The 23,232-nt window shown below is 35.5% G+C and overlaps 4 protein-coding genes and 2 non-coding genes across 15 annotated transcripts; 3 read left to right on the top strand and 3 right to left on the bottom strand.

Annotated features, from left to right (window-relative positions):
* Positions 1-658: 658 nt before the first annotated feature.
* T09A12.1 (WAPL domain-containing protein) lies at positions 659-2,780 on the bottom strand. Its single transcript, NM_068982.5, has 6 exons — positions 2,636-2,780; positions 2,524-2,590; positions 1,862-1,998; positions 1,588-1,817; positions 921-1,306; positions 659-873 (listed from the first exon to the last, which is right to left on the bottom strand). Exons 1-6 carry the CDS (start codon positions 2,680-2,682, stop codon positions 721-723), a joined length of 1,020 nt encoding a protein of 339 aa, NP_501383.2. The 5' UTR covers positions 2,683-2,780; the 3' UTR covers positions 659-720.
* Positions 2,781-3,492: 712 nt separating this feature from the next.
* Positions 3,493-5,647, top strand: T09A12.8 (AraC family transcriptional regulator; the record flags this gene model as incomplete). The annotated part of the gene is made up of 2 exons (NM_001307320.1): positions 3,493-3,531; positions 5,540-5,647. The coding sequence occupies 2 exons, from the start codon at positions 3,493-3,495 to the stop codon at positions 5,645-5,647; spliced, it is 147 nt and encodes a 48-aa protein (NP_001294249.1).
* A 4,942-nt stretch (positions 5,648-10,589) lies between these two features.
* On the top strand, positions 10,590-20,861 carry nhr-66 (Nuclear hormone receptor family member nhr-66; the record flags this gene model as incomplete). 10 transcript variants are annotated; one of them, NM_001307205.2, is made up of 12 exons in its annotated part: positions 10,590-10,683; positions 10,989-11,157; positions 11,283-11,367; positions 15,356-15,669; positions 17,860-17,943; positions 18,130-18,197; positions 18,257-18,407; positions 18,674-18,745; positions 18,801-19,153; positions 19,203-19,522; positions 19,889-20,162; positions 20,213-20,855. In NM_001307205.2, 12 exons carry the CDS (start codon positions 10,615-10,617, stop codon positions 20,447-20,449), a joined length of 2,196 nt encoding a protein of 731 aa, NP_001294134.1. The 10 variants fall into 10 exon arrangements, with proteins under 10 accessions (NP_001294134.1, NP_741462.1, NP_001294135.1 ...); NM_171396.7 differs by having other exon boundaries at positions 10,610-10,683; positions 18,124-18,197; positions 20,213-20,861; NM_001307206.3 differs by lacking the exon at positions 10,590-10,683 and having other exon boundaries at positions 11,142-11,157; positions 20,213-20,449.
* Positions 12,178-15,461, bottom strand: anr-44. Its single transcript, NR_101935.1, has one exon.
* Positions 13,602-13,692, top strand: T09A12.6. Its single transcript, NR_056296.1, has one exon. It is a non-coding gene; the product is annotated as an Unclassified non-coding RNA T09A12.6 (non-coding RNA).
* serp-1.2 (Stress-associated endoplasmic reticulum protein) lies at positions 20,840-21,518 on the bottom strand. Its single transcript, NM_171395.10, has 3 exons — positions 21,432-21,518; positions 21,009-21,081; positions 20,840-20,956 (listed from the first exon to the last, which is right to left on the bottom strand). The coding sequence occupies exons 1-3, from the start codon at positions 21,513-21,515 to the stop codon at positions 20,922-20,924; spliced, it is 192 nt and encodes a 63-aa protein (NP_741461.1). The 5' UTR covers positions 21,516-21,518; the 3' UTR covers positions 20,840-20,921.
* Positions 21,519-23,232: the final 1,714 nt, after the last annotated feature.

Raw genomic sequence — 23,232 nt, 5'->3', positions numbered from 1 at the left:
AAGTCCAGTTTGCGTATTTCCAGCATTTTTGTTTCCCCGATGGACTTTATTAGTATGCACCAAAACTTTGTTCTACCAGAAATAACGTTACAATGAAGTATTGTTTTTAAATTTTAAATATAGCTTTTAAATGTTCATGATACACAAGAATTGACCCATTTCCAAATTAGTAGCAATTGTTTGCAGTTTTCCATCCTCCATACACCGAAATAAAAATCATAAAAATCTGAAGTTCGAAGATGAAGGACTCATTTTTATGATGATCATTTTTTGTAAAGTGATTCTAATAATGGTAACGTCACTTTTTGATTTTGTTATTATTTTGAAAATGGTCAATACAATTTGAATCACAAAACAAGTAATTTTGTATATAAACTGTAATAGATCATTCCAGAATTGCCAGTTTTCATTTTTTGTTGTAGCTACCAATCAGAGATGTGCGGTATGTGCCGAACTTTTTTCTTTCGGCACGTTTCTGGAGCGGTTTTAGAGCGGTTTTCATTCCTTCCAATTCAAATAAAACATTTCTGTAACGCTTCTATAAGACTACAAAAAATGCGATGTCACTCGACACAGGGCCCTTACCAATTGTTGTTTTGGGTGCAAGACGGATTTTCGATTGGCTCGTAATAGAGCAAGCCTAATAGAGGAAATGCGGTAAATGGTTTCCAAAATTTTCAAACAGCTTTTAAGAATTTTGAAATCAAAAGTTCAATTAGATCATTGTGAATCTGGAGGGGTTACACTTGGACGGCGTGTCATATTTGCCCAAGTCGGATCCAATTGATCTTCATCATCCAATGCAGGCTTATTCCAAGAGTAGTAGAATAAATCACATCGAACAATGAGAAGAGCCATTGTCGAAAACTTTGACTGAAACTTTATATTTTCAGAAATCAACGTTAAAATTCTCTTCTTACCTTATTCTCATCAACTGCAAACATTCTCAACTGTCCAGGAATCGAAACGTTCCGAATAAACTCATTTTTCGACGCAACCTTCTCAAGAATTGACACCGCAATAGCCTCGAAAATTGGTTCCACTTTGTCCTTATGATCGTTGGATCTACAGTAACCTCGAAGAATCTCTTGATCTTCTTTTGATACTTCTTTCGAGATCAATGATTCCATTTTGACAAGCTGGAGGACTCTTGCACTCAAATAAATAGATTCTTCAGTTGGTTCATCATCGTTGTCTGGAGTTTTCTCGTTTGCTTTCAGAACCTTACATTTCTTCCATCCAGAGTTCTTTTTCAAATCTTTCATCTTTCCTAGAACATCCGACATCCGTTGATCTCCGGTAAGCACTGAAATTTTCAGAATCGTTGAAGGTTTGAAAATTTTGGTGAGGTACAGTTAATGTGCCATTGGGAATATACTTTTCATCGAGTGCTTGGGTTGGCATTTTCATTTCAAAAAGTTTCAAGAAAAAAATTCTTCAACATTTGAAAATGTGTCGTTAAAGTTGTTTTCATAAGACAAGTGTATAGGGAATCATTGAGTTCAGTGAGGACTATTCAAAAATATTGCATTTTTGTGGAGCGGACAAGATGAGCGACCGAAGGCTTGTAGCGGGGCCTAAACTTACCAACAGGATCCACGTCAATTTTCCATTCCATCTTATTTTCATCCTTCTCAAGTGGTGCCGGAGATACGGGACCTTCAATTTCTTCGAATACACTTCCCATCATTGATTGTCTCATTTCTTTCGGAACTTCTTTCTTTTCTCGCTTCTGTCTTTCACTATCTCTCATCTTTTTATCCTCTTCATTTGATTCTTTCTTTCCCTTCTTCCGAGCAGACAATGATGCATCAAGCCTTAAAATTTTAGATTTTTTTTCAAAAGGGTTTCATGAAATTACTTTGACGGAAGTTTCTTCACTTTACTAGTCGTTTCACTTCTAACACTGAGTGCTGAATATTGTTGATTTGTACTCTTTTCCTCCATTGTTCTATGACAACTGTAAGCATCCTCTCGAGTCTCTGCGGTTCTTGGCTTCTGAAATTAATTCAATGTTTAGCTACATTGAACCGTTAGTCAAACACAATTAGCTCGCGATGTGCGTATAATTTCTCAATGAGCAGCAGCGCAATGAGCATGTCTTGATTAAGCATCGTGCACAATAAAACCGCAATGTGCTTCGCGAACGAAATAAGAAGTTGAAATATTTTTGCACATTCTACATTTTTCCTCGCGGCTATCCTAACCCTTTAATATCTGTCGAATCTCGGTGTTTTTCCACTTTAATAAAAAAACGAAATTTTTAAATTCAACTCCTTTACATCTACCTAGTTGTTTTTAATTGAGAGCACATCTGTTAAATTTCTGTAAAGCGCGCTTTCCAAGTTTCCTAGTCTGTCAAAGAAATGTTGAAGGGCCTGAAAGTGAATGCGCAACCGACATCAGTCGGGCACTGCGATGAACCCACTCCCCAGTATGTCTTATTCTGTTTCCGTCTCTCAAGTGTGGAGGTGCTGTAGCAATACGGTAGAAACATATGAAATGTTCAATAAAAAAACGAACCGCCATTTTTGATCTAGCACTCCTCTGACTCTTGTTTGTTCCTCTTGAAGATCTCGCCGATTTTTCTCTGAAATTTGCACCTCTGAAAAACAAGAATAGAATCGTCACAAACCTCGTGGATACTGCTTTCTTTTTTGCATTTCGTTTCGATTTTTGCATAGTTTTCTTCTGTTATTCAGATTGAGAAATAATCAAATGATGAAGCACAGAATATTATGAAATAATGTAAAGAAATAGGAATAAACTTTTGGTCAGATAAAAATCAACTTTTTTTGTTAGATTTTAAATAAACGGTAAATGAAAAAAGAGCTTCACGGCAATATTTATTTTCGAATAGTTTATTTTGTGCCGAAAATTTCCAAGTGCCGCACATCTCTGCTACCAATAGTTAGCCAAAACTGAATTTATAGTAATTTCGACCCGCCTTTGGAAAAACAGGAGAAATAGAAAATAAATGATCCGTTCCTAGTTTCTGGCGTTTTTCATGAACTACCGTATTTCCTCTTTTAATCTTGTATACATGGTCTGACAGCAGGGTTTACATATAATTCAAAAAGCTATCTGACTTTTGATTTACCGTATTTCCTCTATTTATAGTTTTTAATAAACTTATACCCATGTTACTCTTGCATCCTCGAAAAGTATCGCAGGCTCCAATAGTCTTGTTTTGAAATATTGTAAATATTTCAGTGAATTATTCTTTTCCTGATTGTGAGGCGTTTTTTGGACGAGGGAGAATAAAGGTGGGCTGACATGAGTTGCCCCCGTTGAATTATTGATTAAATTATTCTGCAGAGTTTATGTGAAATGTCTTATAGCCTGCCAGTCACTGAACCATCACATTTTCGAATCAATCATCAAACAGTGCAAACAAAGTCAGCTCTGTGACAATGGGAATTCAAATGAAAATCAAATACAGCTGCTTATCCCTCATTTTTGCTAACTCTTGCACTATACAGTATTTCATTGATGAACTTCGATGAATCACCATTTATCTCAGAACAATTTGTGAGTTTCTTGTAGATAGGTTCAATAACTTTTTAATTTCACTTTTAAAGTCATCCAATCAATAGTTCAAAGTCTTTCCAGTAACCAAAAACCTTCTCACGATAGTCTAGACAATCCAAAACTTGACGGGGCCTTTTAGTCTTTATCTGCATGTTGAAATCTCATTACCTCACATTGGACCCATTGACCGGCCATTTGTCTCTCGCGGCCCTTGTTCTTTGGTTAACTACTATCGACACTCTGAGAGGGCCTAAACGTGGCAGCCTGATAATATCTACCGTCGCACCTATCTTACTTTTCGGCGGTCAAAGGGCGCTTTTCCATGTCTTTGAAATTTTTTATCATGATATATCATGGAGGCATAGAAATAACTTCTTCCCTGCCTACCGTGAATGCAACATATGCCTTTATTTCACACCAAAATTTTAACAAGTAGGCGAAAGTCAGGCACGTGTCATGGAAACGTGCATGTTTACCTTTAAAGCCTTATTAGGAGAATGTCGTGAGAATACATAAATCCTAGGCATTCTGAAACTGATTTCAATGTATACTTGTTTTACAACACGCACAGTCTGAAATTTTTCCAACTAATAAGGTTATAAACGCATATTGAAACAGTCAAAAGTTTTGGTTGCGACTTGAGAAATTAAGGCTTTTTTTCAAGACTAAATAATTTGCAGAAGATGTAATTCAAATAATTTTATTTTTTTCATTGTGTCTTTTTATCAAGTATACCCATATAAATATTTATTTAATCAAAAAAAGAAAAATATATAAGACAGAACGTAAGAGGTAAGAAACCGGTGACAAAGACTGAATAATTAAAGTATCACATAAACCAGACATAGTTAGAGGGGTTAAGAAGTAAATTGAGAAGGATTCATTAGAAAAAATTTCGGGCTGATTATTTTAAAATTTTAATATATTGTTTTTGATTGCAAAATTTTTACCCCTCCGTTGACTATTATGGGAAACAAAAAACACTTTTCTAAGGTTTTTATAACTGTAAAAATATAGTTTATAGCCAGCATCTCAGATATTTGGGTAATAAGACAAATTTACTTTCGTGCTCTTTCCATTAAATGTTTCAAAGACTATCCTTATAAACATATTACCAACTTTTTGACTCGGACCTAAATTTAAAAGAGCTCTGTCAAACAACACCATAGTTCGCTTCTAACATCATTTGACCTATGATTTTCTACCGAGTCGGAGATTTTCCGACAACGCGGCAACGATAGGATCTACCGTCGGATATTTCTTACGAACGTCCTGCTGGAACATTGGCTACAAACTATACTGGTAAACTTCCCTCAAATTCCTCAATCACGATACTCGTTCGCCACTAAATCAATATTTTGTGTTGGTTTTCAGGCGTGTCGGCATTTTAAGCTTTTGCATGAAATCATATAGAGGTGTGCTATTGATAACTGCATTTTGCTAAGTCAGTGACAAATTGTAACTATCAAAAAAGTGAATGAAATGAAAAATGAGGAAATCTCAAAACATCAAACACCGCACTTCACATCAAAATAGACAATCCGGCAAAGGGCAATATGCCAGAAACCGTACCCCTTTATTTTGGAAGTCTCCCTATAAAGTTTTTTGCAGTTTCCGACAGATGTACATAGCTCGCTGAAAAAACACAAACTTTACACACATTTAAACATCTCATGCTAATGTTTCTCAAATCCAAAGAAAAATGATAGATCCAGACGAAAAGTTAATCGTTGTCCTGCCATCGAATCTAAATTTGTGTACCGTATATCTAGAATCCACTTGATACCAATGACTTTTACAAGATGTTCTCCTAGGAAAAAAGTAGTTTCCTGTAAACGCGCTCAAATACGAAGCCTCTTAATAACCTGATTTTCGTAGTTTCCATCGAAAAGATTCATATCGGTCGGATGTCTATAGTAAGAAATTTCGGGCGTGTGAAGAAGAAAAGAAGGAAAGATATCTTTTGATCAGTGTTCTAAATGAGACATGAGGCTTTTTCACTTTTTAGGCGAAGATACAACGTCATCGTCTGGCATGTGTCTCTGGATGTTCGGTTCGTTGTGACATGGTAACACGGAGAAGGCAAAGACCAGCAGGACCTTTTTTGTGTCTGTAATATGAGTGGCTGAATGAAAAGAGAGGGGGACGGGGGTCTTCCATGTCCTCCCTCGTTCTTCCTCCTTATCAAATGCCTCCATCTTTTCTTGTTACCTTGACGCGAGGAAGGTTCTCACTACAACCTCAAGTGACTGTCTTTCTCGCCCTGTTATAATACCCCCTTCCCTGTCTCTTTTTTCTTTCAGTATTCCTCGTTTATAGAATTCAAAACATTTCTAATTTTTGCGACCTCAACTTTGACAGCTTATGTTTCAGTTTTGGGGTTACCTATACAAAAATCTAAACTGACAATCTATTTGTTATTTCTTTTTCATTCGATTCGCAGTTGATTACTTATTGATATCTCTAAAATTAACTGAAATTTAACTTTCTAAAATGAAGTAGTACAATACTATCGAAGGAAATACTGTATACACAAGAACAAACTGAAAATTCTATAAGTTCACTTCATCTCGAAACAAACTACATGATTCATGAAATCAAAAGCCTAACCACGAGAAAGTGATTTGATTTTCTTGCAGATTTTTGATTCACGACAAATGATTTGAAGGGCCACTTGTTTTAATGAACAATCACAAGATGATGTGACCTTTTATGTGTCGTTGTGTCTAGTATCATTTTATCAGTTTTGCCTGTGTTGAATTTCTAAAACAAACAGTTGAAGGTACAACAAAAAAGAGATTTTTAAGTTTAAAATGTAAAAGTTGAAATTTAAAATCCAAATAAATTTCTAACAGAAAATTTGGAAAAAAGCTTAAATCAAAAAATGTCTGTGAATACAATTGCTCTCATAATTAATTAATTCGGTATTTTGCTCTAGATTCATACTCATCTTCAAATTGGCTATTTTGCTTTTCATTTACTCTTTCTTTTCAATTTTAAATTAAAAACCCGATTCGATAAATCTCCGCATTCTGACCTTGTTTCGTTGTGTGCCCTTTTACGGTTCTGCATAGATACTTTTATTGTAAATTTCCTATCGTTCAGAATCGATTATAATTTCTATCAGTAATTTGTTAAGGATTTTGTTAATTATTTATGTTTATTTATCCTTCTGGTTGGTCAAAAAGGATTTTAATGTTAAAACGTTGCGTTAACATAAGCAACATATCGCAAATTGATTTTCAATAGTTTTCTCTTATCTCAAATGATATTGAAGCTTTTTAAATCTTAAGATAAATTAATGATACAAATATTATCAAAAGTCCAAATTTTTCACACGTCATGAAAATGTTTTTTGTAAGAAATATTTATCGTTGTCCTCTTTCAAGCTATGAGATGACGAACAAGTTTGTGGCCAAGTTTTCCACTGCTCATCTAAAAAATCAAATAACTTTCAAAAAGTATATATTTTATCTTATATGTTAATAAATATCATTAATTTTCTTTTCAACTTTTCAAATGATAAAACTTTCTCCAAAACCGACTCATAAAATAACTCCGTTACCCAATAAAATGTACCGAGTGTCCAGGTCCACCAAAAAGATCCTATTTTTCGGGTATCTTATCTATGTTATTATTCCATCTTTTCCGATTTTATAATAAGGTGAAAACAGTCAATATAATAAAGAAATAGGGTATATTCATAATTACATCCTATTATTTCTTCAAACTTTTCATCCTTATTTTCTTATCATTCATTTGATCTATATGTATTACCGCCCATCTATCTAGGCTTCACCTCATGAAATAATATTCTTGTTTCTTTAACTGCACTTATACAATCATATACACACATACGCCCATACAGTTATCGTGTTTTGTAGCAGTTTCGACGTATTGAATGAGAGATAGTCAAATATTGAGCATGTTGTAGTTTGTACACAGCTTTTCATCACAGACATCAACTTTCTCAAGTTTGCAAACAAAAACAATAAGTTTAAAATGTAAATAAGAAAACTACATTCAATTTCCAAGAAGCTCCGCCTATTTTGCTGCACTCGTTCTATTGGACAAACTTGATACACAGACTCCGAATAAATCTTTCTATCTTCTTTGTCAAACGAAAGTTTATACTTTGAAGGTAGTTTTTTTTAATATTTCAACCTAGATATCTTCTCGGCATTTTTCTAGTCTTTGGCTTTTATGGGGTACTTCTCTGCAGGCTCCAGGCGTGGGACTCTAATTTTTGGTAATTATGAAGTGTAGATTTACTAGGTCTTGCACGCGGATTAATTTTTACCATATACGTTTTACTGCAAAATTAGGCTGTTGTGTTTTTAAAGCTTCCCGAATGTGACCGAATGGGAAAAATTACATGTAATCTCTACATATAGTTTCAAATTGAAAGCAAACCGGTTAGAATATGCACTCAACGTAGGTACGACTTTGCAATCATGTCTAGTTTCTAGGCAACCTTACGTACCTACTTTCAATGTACATACATAAACATTTTTCATTCTTTCTCAACAAGAGATGGGTAAATCTTAAGCTTTCCACTTGGTTAAAAATAATTAAGACACACCGTTGGGAAAAAATGATTTGAAAAACCCCTTTAAGAATCTTCTTTTTAGAATAATTTGTTTATTTTTTTAATGTTCTAGCCTAAAAACTAAACATACTTTCAATCTGATCTACTTTAGAATTAATTTTTTTGAGTGTACATTAGTAGATTAGACTGGTCTCTAGAATATTTTCTATAACAATTTTTTTAAACACTTTCTCTTGTAATTTTCTTTTCGGTTTTTTTCAACGATTCGAAGATGTTCGATCGGTTGTCCGAATTCCGTGTTGATTGTTGTCTAGTCTTAGAATATCCTTCCCGCCTTTCAATCCATATCTCATTCATCTGTCTTGTATGGTTCAATATTTCAAACATGGAACCTCTGATTCTTACATCGCCCGATTTGAAGAGATTTTTAATACTCAAAAATTCAAGATTTTATGTTTTTACGAATCCTTCTGAATCACTTTCTTAAAACCGTACAATTGACATTGTCTTTTGTTTTTTCTCGTTTGGTTTTCTTGATTCGTCATGATTCGTTTCAAATACAAAACCGTCTCTTGCTTGCTACCAACCGTTTGTCCCATTTTTGTTTTTTATGATGAAAGCGAATTTTATACAGTATGATGCCTCTTTTTTCGAATATTGTAGGAAATTTTGTTGGATACTTGAATTGATTTTTAATAGAAAGTTTTCAATTGTTCATGTTCAAATCAATTATAAACAAAAGGCTTGGACCAAAGATAACTACTTCCTATGTTTTAAATTGAAACCAATAATCAAAATGAAGGCGATAATTGATTTTTTATTTTTATTTTCCGGATTTCGAGCGAGACTCAACTCTCAAACTCAAACTCGCGTCATTAAGATAAACGAGCATCTACACTTTTGGTTGCAAAAACTGCAAAAAAATTTTTTTTTAAACTATTTCCCAATTGATAATGCTTTCAAGTACATTTAAATGAACGTCTTCAAATATCAGCAAGCAAATTACAGTAACATTTCAATTCATGTTTATTTAGTTATACCAGAAAAAGTGCACCTGCCATTTACGCACTGTTTTATGGATTGAATCCATGACTTCTAGGCAGGTAGGCATGAAGTCCGAAATCTTGCTGCTGACTTGAATGAATCCCTAAACGAAAGCTGTCAAATACTTGAAAGAACACATTTGTATTCTTTTTTAATGTGCTTCTCGGAAAATTTTGATTTTTAAATGTTTTCTGCTACACTACGAAAATTTTCATAATATTCGCTAAATTTGCACGTGTTCAGTGAGCCTAACAACGCGACATGTCTACAAATATCTAGACACGAATGTATTTCTAACATTTGAATTTTTCAACTTCTTATGAGAGAAAGTCTTATGAGAAAAATCAAACGATGAACAGCTGAAGCATAACAGAAAATAAAAACATTTTTTCATTTCGACTATAGTTATAATTATTTACCCACAATGCCTGATTTCTCGAATTTTCATATTTTTTGTTCTTCTCTAAAATCTCTAACAATAGCCAAAATGTAGTCTGTTTTAAAGTTATTATGCGAGAAGCTGTGCACATATCCCATCTCGAGCCCCTTTTGTATGCACACTGCTGAGCATCAGAACGGACGGTATGCTGCACATCCCTCGTGACTGCGTATAATATCCACCCGATTTTTGTGTGATTAGCTGCAGAATATCGTATATCGAGGCGCGTTTTCCATTTGTGGCGATAATGCACATTTTTACTGTTGAATTCTCTTTTGAGGCTCCATAAACCACAAATAATGCGACGATCGTGTATTACAAATGTTCGACAACTGTGATTTCTCTGATTTCATCTTACTGTAGAAATAATTTCAAACTTCGCGCACAAATGGATTTCACCAGAGCGCACTTGCTGTATTCTTCGGTAGCAAATTTTTTCCAGCGAAAAGCATTTCGAAAAGCCTGTAAGCTTTCGTGAAATGAGATAATTTTTCGTGAAAAACGTTTCTACAATTTTTATCAATTTATTTATTTCAACATCTTCAAAAACATGTTACGTTCTTAAAAAAATACCTTTTAAAATTTACTATTAGCGAAAAATTGCTGAAAATTTTTGTTTTCTAAGATTATTTTTGTCCCGATGGTGTCGTCGTCACAACATCTCATACATATATACAGATAAAGAATAAAAGCGAATCCATTAGATTGGCGCATTTGATTTCTCGTTCAATCCGTCCTTTTTCTGCTGATCTTTCACGTGTCTCCTGCCGGCGGCCCCGCCCATTTTCTCATACTTTCAATTTTCAAGGTCCTTTTGTCAGTTCAGTATTCTAATTTTCCTCGTTCCTCGATGGCCTTCCGGTTACCTTGCTCTTGTTACAAAGCTCTCGCGAGCAAACTTCAGCCCGCCTCTTTTTTGAGAACTCGACTTGTGCTCGCCTGCTCTCTGTTGAGCTCAATTTATTCATTATTCTGATCGCAATTTTGTTTCGAATTAATAAAATTAGAAACGTCAACTATTTTCAGATTTCTTTCAGACATCTTCTATGGAATGCCGCCAATCAATGAGCCCACAGCGACGACAACATCAGCATCGTCGGTGTGGCAAGGAATGACACAGGTTTGCATAAAAATTGAATTTTATAAAGTTTAATATCAAATTTCCTATTAATATTAAATAGAATTCTATAAAATTTTATGCTTACAATAAAAAAATTGATTTTTTAAATTGTATCGTAGTCTCTGGCACAACGCAGGTAAATCGTTGCGAGACCAAGCCTTCCTTTGAACCATTTTCTTCAACAAATTGTTTCTTTTTTGTGGTTCCCTGCGCGCACAAATTGTATTTTTTTTAGTCGAAAAACTTGTTTCTTTGAAGAATTCATGAAATTTAATAATTAATTCAATAAAATATTTTATTTTCAGTTAAAATCTCAAGTCGACTTGATCAATATCGCTCGAGGAATTCTCTCAACCCCCGCAACAACATCAACATCATGTCTTGACATCCAGAATTCGACACCGATCATCGGTTCGTTGGCCTCCGGGAAATCCCAGACGCCAATTCTCACAGCGACAATGACTCCACAAATCGGTACGGTAGATTGTTATTGTCAATCAAGAAAAATGGGGGAGAAATGCGCGGGAGAAATTGAGTCGTAGTTCGCGTAAACAATTGTTGTTTTCTCTGAAATATTAATCAATCATGCTCGTTTTAAGGACTCACTGGGCTTGGTTCGTTGACATCGTTGCCTCCAGAACTTCTACTACAGTTCGCTAGACTGGACGGATTCAACTTATTACCGTGAGTTTTTTTTTCTTTTGAAAATTCAAAATTTTGCCGAAAATAGGCAGTTTTTTGTATGGAAAAAAAATTGCAATTGGAATTCAAAAAGAAATAATCAAAAAGTTGAACCTTCCGAATTAAATTTGAATTTTGATCTTTCATTATTATCTTCGCTCAAAGTCTTGTGCTTTGATCCATATCTTTCCTCCTGCTCTGTGACTTTGTACTTTTCATCTGTCTGATTTCTGCTTGACAACGCTGGAGTGTCTGATAAATCTAATCAAGCTGAGCAGCGCTATTTTCTTAAAAAATGTGATGTTACATACAGAAGAGACATAGAGTACATTGCTAATTCATAAGTTTAGAATAAAGAAACTCAAAATCAAAGAACAAAGTCAAATAATCCTTCATAATTTTAGTTGGTTGCCCTTGTCATTGGGAGCAGACTTCTCATATATATATATAAATGTGCATGCGCGACAACGGAAATGCAAGTAAAAGAGCATTGAAACAAAGATCCGTTGTATGTTGCATGACACATGAGTAGTGGAGAGTGTGGGAGAAAGGTGCAGAGTACAGCTGACTGGCATGCTCCTGTCGTTGAAATGTGTAGAAATGAAGGGATTTCTGTGCTGCAACGTTCCAGAGATACTTGTTGTAAGAAAGCTTCATTGTAATCATCTTTTCTCGACTAGACTGAAGTTTATATGTGCACCTGAAGCAGCTCTATTTTACAATTTGCAACTCACTTTTCTATGATTTCTAAATTAGTCGATGTGATTTTTCAATTATAAGATCAACGGGAACAAGTGGTGCAACATTATATTCAAGTTTTAACGGATTTATATAGCAACTTAATCAAGCTATTATATAAAAAGTCGAACACCAAATTGTTAGGTCTTCCGTCCATCGTTTAAAGCCCGAAGTCCTTCATCCATCCCCAATTGTCCGTTCCGCCTGACCATCGAAACAGCTTTGCAGCGCTCAATGACAGCAGATGCGCTTCAAAACAAACCGATAATAGGAGGAAAATTGAAGGGGTCAGAAATAACCCGCCTTGGTAGATCGGCTCCGTTTATAATTCCTTCCAAGCTAGCCGGCTCTCCGTTATTACTTCTTTGCCTCTTCCGTATATCCGAAACAGGTGGAAACTCTCGTCTCATTACCAACTCGTCGACTTTCTCTTTACTAAAGCTTTCCTCCTCTGACCCATCTTGTGCTTAACTGCATAATTTGAAATTCCCAGACTGCATGAGAACTTTTGCGTTGATGAGTCTCGTCTCTTTTTCTGCAAGGAAAAAAACCACAGAGAACCACACACAACGAGAAAGTTCAAAGGCTCAATGTATCATTTTACGTATTTCTCCTTTCTTTTCTTTCGCTAGCGCACACTTCAACATCCAAAAGCGCCACGTGTTTGTGTTTCGGGAAAACAGAAAACTGTGTGCTATAGCAAACTCAATACCCCATCACCGGAAACTTTCCGGTTTATCATCGCTTTTTGCGGTTTTTCTTTCGTGCGCCTGCCTGCTTGCAAAATACCACAAACTCATGTGTTATCGGTGTTGGCCTACAACATTTTCTATCATCATTTCGATGTTTATATAAAGATTTTTTCAAAAAGAAATGCATAGATCAGGATCGTGTTGATTCCAAAATGGAACTAGCAGGCTTTTGTCGTACTTTAGAACCTGGCTTATTGCCAAAATATTTCTATTCAAGTTGACAGCCGTTTGCTTTCGATTATTGTTCCGATGATCCCCATTTCGCCCTATTAAATGTTCAACATCTATTTGACAAACTCTAAAGACTACAAACTACGGGCATCTAGAATAAAGACGTTATCACTTGTTCTATTGTCCAGAAACTGTCATGTGAATATCTTATAAATCTCGTTGATCTTCAGTGGAAAAGCTGAATGAGACTAGTGTGTTAGAATATTGAAGTGATCTACATTAGATTGTTAAAATCTGCTGAAAGCCTACAATTACACATTTCAAAGCAGTTGAAATTAATTTCGCCAGTTTTATTTTGAATGGTGTTCATCGTGTAATCATTCGGATCGTTAGATCAAAACGATCAATTTCAGCGAATAGTCATGATAAAATGGTGACTTAGAGTTATCAGTTTGTGTTTATACTATAAACAACCGTTTGTGCATACGCAAAAATCGACTTTCGACTGTTTTAACTTCTTGTACAAAGATCGGGTTCACGAGGTGGCCAACCGTTTGTATTTTTTCGTAGAAATGACCTACAAACTAATAAGTATTCACGGACTCTTCTTCACTCCTGTGCGTAGTGTCCTTAGAGTGTTTGTCAATCCCTCGGTTTCCACCTTGTCCGCCTGACAGATCACTGGTGAGGGAAAGTGGCAGAGGGCAGTCGGAGAACAAGATAAAAGACGATGAAAAGAAAAAGAAAATTTCACCCATTTCGGTGTTCCTTTTCTTCTTCAATTTTTCCGAATGTTCCTTTATATTGATTCAAACAGCAAGAATTTCACGTGTTTAAGGAAAATGATAGTCAGCTTTTCCATAACCCAAACAGGTGTTAATCAATAAGATTCCCAAGCATTTATAGAGTTTTAATAAATTCTACATGCAAAAATTCGGACGGACGGCGGAGAAAATTCCCTACCTACCAATTTTCGTACTTATAGGATCACTGCTACGATTACGTTATTTTTACGTTTGCAAAACTTTATTTTGATGATACACCGGGTGATTATGTTTTGGTTTGAATAGATGAGGCTTAAGTGTGTTTTGAAACTAGACATTAGTTTCTGAAAAACACATCAGGTGGCAAAAAGTGCTTGGTACTTTACTTCAGTTCTGCCTGGCACCGATTTCAACCTTTGCACGATGTATAAAAGAAGAAGCCTTCTGTCCAAAAGTTCACCTTCCTACTTCCTTGCAAACATTTTCGCAATTTGCATTTGAATCGCCCCAGTCCTTCCTCGCGATTCGACCTCATTTACGCTAAAGATAGAATCATACATGACGGAAAGCCACGAGGCGCGCTTTTTCCAAGAGAAATCGAGAATGAAACAAATAAACGACAATGATGGTGTTGTTGCTAGGCACCTACACTACTTTCTCAACGTGTTTGTCCTCTGGCAACTTTTCTGCATAAAGTCTTCCTGTTGTCCACTTCCAAAAGAGATGGAGAAAAGTGTAAGAGAACGAGAAAGAGAGAGAGAGAGAAACACATGAGTGTGTCGCCACCACAAGACGACGTTGAAGCGAGTACGTGTGATGCTGGTAATGCCTGTGTCTCCATTTCCCTCTTCACGTATGCTTCATTTCCATCATCACGAAATTCAACAACGCCTCGAATTTCATAGATCCTCCAGTTTCTTCCGTTTCCTAGCTGTTTTCCGTTAATTTTATACCACCCAGTGCGGTGGTTTCTTGTTCATTTCATCCTTATTTGACTTGCTTCTTCTTCTTCTTCTTGATCTATGAAGTCATAAAACCGTAGTAAGATTGTGTATAACGATTAGGTGTCCTCTCTTCCATTCATTCAGTTTTTCCCGACAACGTCACCCACTCTCCAAAATGGATGTCCGCATTGTTGATGGAAGAAAGAAGACAAGTTTTTGATGCAAAAACTGACCATTTCTTGTTGTTTTTCTCTCATTTACAATGCTTCATCTTTTAATCATTTTAAAAAACTGTGTTTTCATTCAATAATTTTATCAATGATCTTATCGGTCAAAGATTTGTTTGCAAAAGTTTGTATTGAAATGTTTTTCTCTTTTTTGCAAGTTTTTTCGAATAAAAACCTCGATTCAAGTAGATTTTCATTTAGCAATTCTATAGTTATTGGAAGTTTTCTTTGATCTTGAATTCTTTTTTATATCAATTACAATTTTTCTATATGAAATCACAACTTTTCAAAAAGTTTAATAGTACTGAAAAAATCAATTTATGACTTCTAGTAACCGTAACTCGATTTGCGAAATATTCCATATTAAATAATTACCGTAATTTTTGTTTTTTTAGAGCGGTGGGCTCACCGGCGATCCCATCATCGTCATCGTGCTCCGAGCCGTCAACATCACAAGCATCTACAGTAGTTTCAGCTCCAACTCTTCCACCACCATCACCATTAACATCGCTGCCACAAAAGCCCGCCCCTTTGATGCCATCAGGTCATGTCACAACTGTAGATCAACAGAATCGACAGCAGCATCAGCAGCAGCAGAGGCAACAACAACAGGCTCAGCAACAAAATTCGATGGCTCGAAAATATTCAATGGATACGATACAGCATCACACAATGCAGCATCCACATCAGTTGCAATATATTCCAAATCGTGAGTTTTTTTTATTTGCAAACTATTTAAAATGAGAACCTTTTCAAAAAAAGTAAACTTTTTTTGGAAAATGATTCCGGTGGTGATGATGAAGATTTTTATCTATTTATAAAAACATTTTTTGAGCTCATGATTAAATCGAAATCCATATTTGGATCATATCTAATAACTTTCAATGAAGTATCTGACATAATTATTCCCTATAGAAACAAAAAGTGTATGCCTTCCTACCGACCGAGTACCTATTGCAAAATGCACACGTTACCATTTTTGAATTTCTTATTTGAATTTTCAACAAAATATCTGAGAATATCAAAAACCAAAAATTTATACCATAGTAAAACAAATAGGCAGGTACGTAGGCAGGTAGGCATTATGCAATCTCGAACACCCGAAGCCTCTCTAACTAGCTTAAAACTACATAGTTGCTTTTGAAAATTAAGGAAATCAGATTTTTTGCTCATGGCTTAATGGGGGTTCTGCTTCAAAAAATCCAAAATAGTCTGGAATTCAGAATTAACACAAAAAAAATCGGGAAAAAACCCAACTTTAAAAAACGTTATTTTTCAATTTTAATAAAAATTTCCCTGTTTGTATTTCCTCCAAAATGAGAATCCACGCCCATTTTCGAACTCCGCACACTCCGTCTGATTGGTGGAGAAGTGGGCGTCGTTCATTTCTTGCAGTTAATTTTTGGAGGAAATTCAAAGTGGAATTATAAAAATTTGCGTTCTTTAAAGTTTAATTTTTCATTCTTTCTCGATTTTTATTCTAAGACAATTTTGGGGTTTTTTGGAGCAAAAACGCCATTCACGCTCCACCTTTAAAGCATTTTGCTTCTTTCTTTTGGAACTTTTTTCTAAACGTTAAGTAAGTATTAGTTAGCTTTCGTACATTTGATTATAATCCCACTAGATTTGATCAGTCTGACCACATAAAAGAAACGATGCTCATGCTCAATGATCAACGTCAGAATGTTTGAACACTGTTGAGCTAACAGGGGAACCGCTAGACATAGGCTTCGTATATTTTCTTGTGTTTGGTCAAAGATCATAACACACGTGTATTTTATTCTAAAGTTGAATTTGATAGATGAACAGAGATTGGGAACAAAGTATGTGATTAGTGATAAGATCGTTGGGATTAGAGATTGAACTTGCACCGACGAAAAGAAATTACACTGGTGACGTTTTGGAGTCTAGACGAAAATATATTTTGATTTCTGCTGAAATGCTGTTTGAAAGTGCGAGAGAGATTTTTAGCAGAAAAGAAAAATGATATTTTGATTTTCTCCAAAAACGTTATAGGCTACAAGTTGAATGTGGCGACAATAACTATTTAATCTGCTTTTATTCTAATTTTGATATACTCGAGAGCATACAAGTGGTTTCATCTGATAATGTTGATCATGAAATATTATGTTAAGAAAATTATTTGGTTACTGAAAAAACTGAACAACATTTTCAAATTTGCACTAAATGTTTTCTACGTATCAGAAGAGGGGAACCCTATGATACTTTGATCTATGTCTCTCGCTGTCTCATCTTTTGCATTAAGTAGGTCTATGCCCTCCTCCTCCTCCTCCTCCTCCTAAACCTCCATATCGTACTCTAGTTTCATATTGGAATACCTGTGATGTCATTACATTTCGTCTCATACCTTTTATATTACGTCGCTCTCTCAATTTGAAACACTGTTTCCCTGGTATATTTTCAATGTAACGCCCTCTGTCCGCCCGACTCCTCGCGCGCTTCACCGCCACGCTCCTTACAACTGTTTGCTCAACTGATCACAGTTTGTTTAATGCTCGGTTCCCTTCACCGAGCGGACTGTGTCTCGGAGAGAGCAAAATAACAGAAACTCTTACCGTCTGCGTCTGCGATTCGCTCCCATCTCTTGCGTTCCACACAACTGCCACCCTCACGGGCCACTCTCTTACTCTCTCAGTCTCTACGTACTTCTCTATATAGTTCTCATCTATCTATATAGTTGTCTCTACCAGCATACCATCATCATCATCACTGTCATCATCAAAACCACCATCATCATTGCCATTGTACATTCAACACGCTTCGATTTATGTTTTAGAAACGTTCAAAAAATATTTGTTCTTTTTTTTCAAGAAAAATCCGAGAAAAAATCAAATAAAGATCAAAATATTAACTGTAATGGACGTGATTCGTCTTCTAGACTTCATGACTGCCTCAACTGATGTGTTCGCAGCAATGGATATGAGTCAGAAACAGTCATCACCTCCTGGAATATTTAAAATTGGTGAGTCTTTTTTAGTTTTCTGTAGGAAATTTCAGTTTTAAAAAAATCAGAGAGAAAAAATAGCAATTTTCGTGAATTTTCAAGCAATTCTTGCTCACTTTCGACCATTGGTCTGTCTCAATGTTAATTTCTTATCACTTCCCGCCGTCTTCTGACTATTCTATATTTACATTTCTCCAGTTGCAGCCAAGAACGAGCCGAGCAGCTCATCGAATTCGCAACCTGGCACACCGGCAATGGGTGATCGACGAGCGGTAAGTTCAAAATAAAAGTTTCTCCAAATTTTTTTAAAAATCTTTTTTTTTCAATTCAGGTTCCTGCTTGCGCCATTTGTGGTACAGATTCGACGGGTATTCATTTCGGAGTGGACGCGTGTGCCGCGTGTTCGGCGTTCTTCCGACGAACAGTTGTTCTCAATAAAGACTATTCATGTAACAAGGGAGGAAAATGTACAGTAGTCAAAGGTATGTACTTTGTTTCATTGTCGATGTACACATAACCAAACAATTGGTACCAGCAAGAGTTTATTATTGGGTTCTCCATAGAAAATGCACTTGAAAAGTTATCGTGTGATGGGTGAAGCAATGTGTTTTGTGATTGAACTTTGATACAATTTTGCACCTTTTCCGGTTTCTGTTTTACACTAGAACACGTCCCAAAAGAAGCTTTTAGGTGTAGTCAATCTAAAAATTCTTACTTTCGTTTAAAATCTAATAATTTAAATTTTCAGATGGATCAGCTGGTCAAAAATGCAGAGCATGTCGATTTCGTAAATGTATCAGTTCAGGAATGGATAAAAACTGTAAGTTTTTTTAAATTGTCATTCATTTTGCACATCAATGACTATGTTTTTTCAGCTGTTCAACATCGTCGTGATGCTATCGGAAAGTATTCGGCAGGTGTAAAACGAGAGCTGAGCCCCGATGCGGAATTCGAACCATCAGCTAAAGTGTCGACAGTTAGTGAACCGAGCACATCGTCGGGACCATCTGGAGGTTTCAATCAAAATGTTTCATCTCCGGCTGGAATTCCAAGAGTTCCAAGTACACTCCGAACAACACAAGCATCGACTTGTATGAACTCAGCATGTGGTCAGAAATCCGTTCTTCATGAGCTCATTTGTCGACAAAATTTTCTAACGGAACAACGACAACTTTTTTATGCTGGATGCTTAGGCGATTGGTTTCGGAAACCATCGTCTATTGAGAATGTATGTTTTAATAGCATTTTTAAATTTAAAACAATTTTCAATATTTCAGCAAACTCTCTCCGAACTCACCGACTTCTCGAGTTGCATGTTTCATTTATGGAAGATCGAACCTCGACTTGCTGCAGATTTTATGAACCGAAATCGATATCTGGATCCGTTGCCAATTGTAGAGAAATTAAAAATCTATCGAAATTTTGTGATAATGCGTCAATCCGTCGAAGAGCCTTACTTGACTTGGAGGCACGGTGGACTCGAGAAACGATGGTTCGTGATGCCCAATAATACGTATATTGACTTCAATAATATTGCCAAATATTTTGAAAATGGAGCACTGAAAGATCTCAAATTGGACTATGAGACGACGACAAAGTAGGTTTTTTTTTTAATTCATAGATGTACTGAAATCATAAATTCCCTACATTCACATAAAAAAAAGATTTTTGCATATCTCACCCGCATGGGTATCGCTAGGTGGACAACGGGTTACTGTAACTCGTCAATATTATATTGCATAATATTTTTCAAATAAAACGAAAAATTGCAAAAATAATGCAACATCGGCCCATAAATTGCCAAAAGTTACAGTAACTCGTTGTTCGCGGTTGAAAATGGGTTGAAAATTTCTGATTTTAGAATTCTTACTTCAGCCCAAAGGCAGAACAAGGCAGATACCGTTTTTCTTTATCTACCAAATTTTATACTAAAAATATTTATCATTATAATTCCATTTTTCAGTCTGTTCCTTCCTTCATTCACACATGCAATGGACACAATCGGAGAAAAAATGAAGAAAAATAATATAACGGAAACAGAGCTCACCATTCTTCTCGGGCTTGTGCTCCTCGATCCAGGAATATACGGAATCCATGAGAGCACTAGAAAATTTTTGAAAAGAATTCGAGATCAGCTTATTCATGATGTTTATATGTACTATGAAGATGAAATGTCACATTTGTATGATCCAGAAATTCGAATGGCTGATATTTTCATGCTTGTCGCCGCTATAAAGGTAGGAGAAACCGAATATTATATTCTATAAAAATTAGTTTTTTTTTCTAGATTCACTCGATCAAAACGTCAGAAAATATGCACATGCTCCGAGTGTTTGATTTAATCCCGGCGGATGCATGTTTCAACCAGATGCTTGACGTGGAAAGTGTAAACGTTTCTCCAGATGGACAAAAAGACTCAGAAGCTGAGCAAGGACCAAGTCCTGTTTCCGTCCCAGAAGCGGCACGTGGCAGCTACCAAGATGATGATATGCCTCCTGTTCTCGAAAAAAACTGTGATCTTTAGAGCCTGTGTATCTCTTTTTGTGATTGAACCCCTTTTCTAGTCATATGTGCGTTTTCATTCCCGATTGTACTACAATGATTACCTCTCTCCGGTTTTGTAGGGTTTCTTTTTTATGACGATGTTTATATTCTAAGTGCCTATTTTATATTGTTGACATTTTGAAAGAGAAAAGAATATTGCATGTTTTTGGTTTCATTACCTCTTAGCAACAATTTAACCTCATCATACTTTAATTGTGACGATCTCCAAGTGTTATGGGTTTTTATTAAAGAACCTCTTCTCATTCATTTCATTTCCCTTTCCCCATATTTTTTCTTGATTACTTGAAATGTATTGAAAATATGCTGTTGATATTCGATGTAATTTGCAACATACAATAATTTTTATGATAAATTATTTGCCATTTATTAAAATTAATTTACATGGGCTTTTGGGAATGAATGTGCAGGGGGGCCACTAGACGGGGATTCACTCAAACTTTGATGTAGCGGATGACTTCGAAGATGGCTATAAAAGAAATTAGGTTATACACGAAAATGTTTGGGGAATCGTGACTCACCGGAACCACAAACAACGAAGATGAAGAGTCCAATGAGCCATTGGGAAGTTGGAAACTTCGATTCGTTTGTTTTCTGAAATATTTTGAAAGTTTAAAGGAATTATAATTTCTATTTAAATGATCCATTATTTCTTGGGATTTGAGACGTTTTTACATAATTTTAGGAAATACATTAATTTAATTTTTTATAAAAATGCTTTAGATGCAAATATGAAAAGAATTACCCCGTTTGGATTTCAGATTTACAGAAAAGTATAATTTTTAAGTATTTTCTTTCTCTTAAAATAACGTATTTTATCGATTTCACTGCCATGGCTGCCGCCAAGACATTTATAACGTACGGAATCGAAAACGTGTATTTTTGCCAGAATAATTTTAAATTTTAAAAGAATTTGCTATGTTTTTTTTTAAATATTCACTAACATTTCCCTTCGGCACATTTCCACGTTGAGTGACGTTTTTGCTGAATTGCGCGTTTGCGACGGCCATACGCTGCTTTGGAGCCATTCTGAAGATAAAAAGCTAAATGAAATTGATGATTTTAAAATGGAAAACCAGAAAATAACGAATGAAAACGACAAACTGATAAGCAAATTCCAGAAAAGAGCAAACACGTGGTTAATCGAAAACATTCAATCACAAAGATAAACAACACGCGGTTGCGTTATTTCGGAGCTTCGTATTGAAAATGTTAGTTTTTCACGAAAAAATGTTTTTGACAATATTCTAGGAATTGAAATCTTAAGACAAAAAAAAAGTTAAATGTGATATTAAACGGACGGAATTTTCAACTTCTTTGGGGTATCTCGTTTTAATCCATAAAGTTTTCATTTATTTCTAGTCTATAAAATCGGGCAATCTATCCCATGCTCACATTTCCCATGCACACATTTCCCATGCTGACATTTTCTCCCGTGCATACAAAATATTCCCATGCTTACGCCCAGTAGTTTGAGTACTCCTATGCATACACCTCATTTTTTCCATTTTTTTTCGTTCCTATGCTGACATTCCCATACATACATTTGTTCCCATACTTACAAAAATGTATTCCCATGCCGACATGGAACAGTTTTGTGCTCCAGAAGAGCACAAAGTCAATTTTTTCGCTCATTTTCATTGTATTAGGCTTACTTGACGTTGATAGAGTAAAATTTTTTTTTGCTCAAAAAAAAATTTTTTTTTTTTAAATTTTTTTCTCTCTATTTTGTAGGATATAATTAATTCGGTGAATTCCACAACTTCAAATGTTCATATTGCTGTTTCCGTGCAGTTATGAGTTTCGCAGTGTCTTAGGAACATTCCATTTTTTGTTGCATTTTGTAGGAATTCGGAGATATCTTATAATTTCTACAAATTAGAAAATCCATTTCGCATTATTTCATGTAACTTGAACCTATTGCTTCAAAAATAGCACAGAACGAATGTTGATTCTGTTTCTTTCATTAAAAAATGTGCTACTGTGCATTTTTTCCCACTTCTACGACTTTAAAGGCGCGCGAATTTTCGCGCAATAATCTCGCCACGCGCATCCCATTGATTTGTTGAGCGCTGGCGAGACCAATGACGGGACCATTTTGTATAAATGCGCGCGCCTTTAAAGTCGTAGAAGTGGGAAAAAATGCACAGTAGCACATTTTTTAATGAAAGAAACAGAATCAACATTCGTTCTGTGCTATTTTTGAAGCAATAGGTTCAAGTTACATGAAATAATGCGAAATGGATTTTCTAATTTGTATAAATTATAAGATAGCTCCGAATTCCTACAAAATGCAACAAAAAATGGAATGTTCCTAAGACACTGCGAAACTCATAACTGCACGGAAACAGCAATATGAACATTTGAAGTTGTGGAATTCACCGAATTAATTATATCCTACAAAATAGAGAGAAAAAAAATTTTTTTTGAGCAAAAAAAAATTTTACTCTATTGGCAGTCATCCCCATTTTTCTTCGATTCCTTGTTCATAATCGAGAACTAATGCATTTTGAAAAAAAAAGCGATCAGTTGTAACTGAAAGCTGTCAAGTAAGCCTAATACAATGAAAATGAGCAAAAAAATTGACTTTGTGCTCTTCTGGAGCACAAAAATGCTCCATGTCGGCATGGGAATACATTTTTGTAAGTATGGGAACAAATGTATGTATGGGAATGTCGGCATGGGAACGTTCGACTACTGGATGTAAGCATGGGAATTTTGTATGCACGGGAGAAAATGTATGTA

The sequence above is a fragment of the Caenorhabditis elegans genome, chromosome IV, assembly GCF_000002985.6.
Source record: "Caenorhabditis elegans chromosome IV".
Classification (NCBI taxonomy): Eukaryota; Metazoa; Nematoda; class Chromadorea; order Rhabditida; family Rhabditidae; genus Caenorhabditis; species Caenorhabditis elegans.
Note: the sequence above shows the minus strand (reverse complement) of the source record. Positions and strands in the feature narration are given on the sequence as shown.

Excerpts from the sequence above, each read along its gene's own strand:
- T09A12.1 (NM_068982.5), bottom strand. The coding sequence starts at position 2,682 with ATGCAAAAATCGAAACGAAATGCAAAAAAGAAAGCAGTATCCACGAG. Across the intron at positions 1,307-1,587 it reads AATTGACGTGGATCCTGTTG|TGCTTACCGGAGATCAACGG; the intron begins GTAAGTTTAGGC and ends TGAAAATTTCAG. Across the intron at positions 874-920 it reads TTGCAGTTGATGAGAATAAG|TCAAAGTTTTCGACAATGGC; the intron begins GTAAGAAGAGAA and ends ATAAAGTTTCAG.
- serp-1.2 (NM_171395.10), bottom strand. The coding sequence starts at position 21,515 with ATGGCTCCAAAGCAGCGTATGGCCGTCGCAAACGCGCAATTCAGCAAA. Across the intron at positions 21,082-21,431 it reads GAAATGTGCCGAAGGGAAAT|AAAACAAACGAATCGAAGTT; the intron begins GTTAGTGAATAT and ends AAAATATTTCAG. Across the intron at positions 20,957-21,008 it reads CTTCGTTGTTTGTGGTTCCG|CCATCTTCGAAGTCATCCGC; the intron begins GTGAGTCACGAT and ends TTTCTTTTATAG.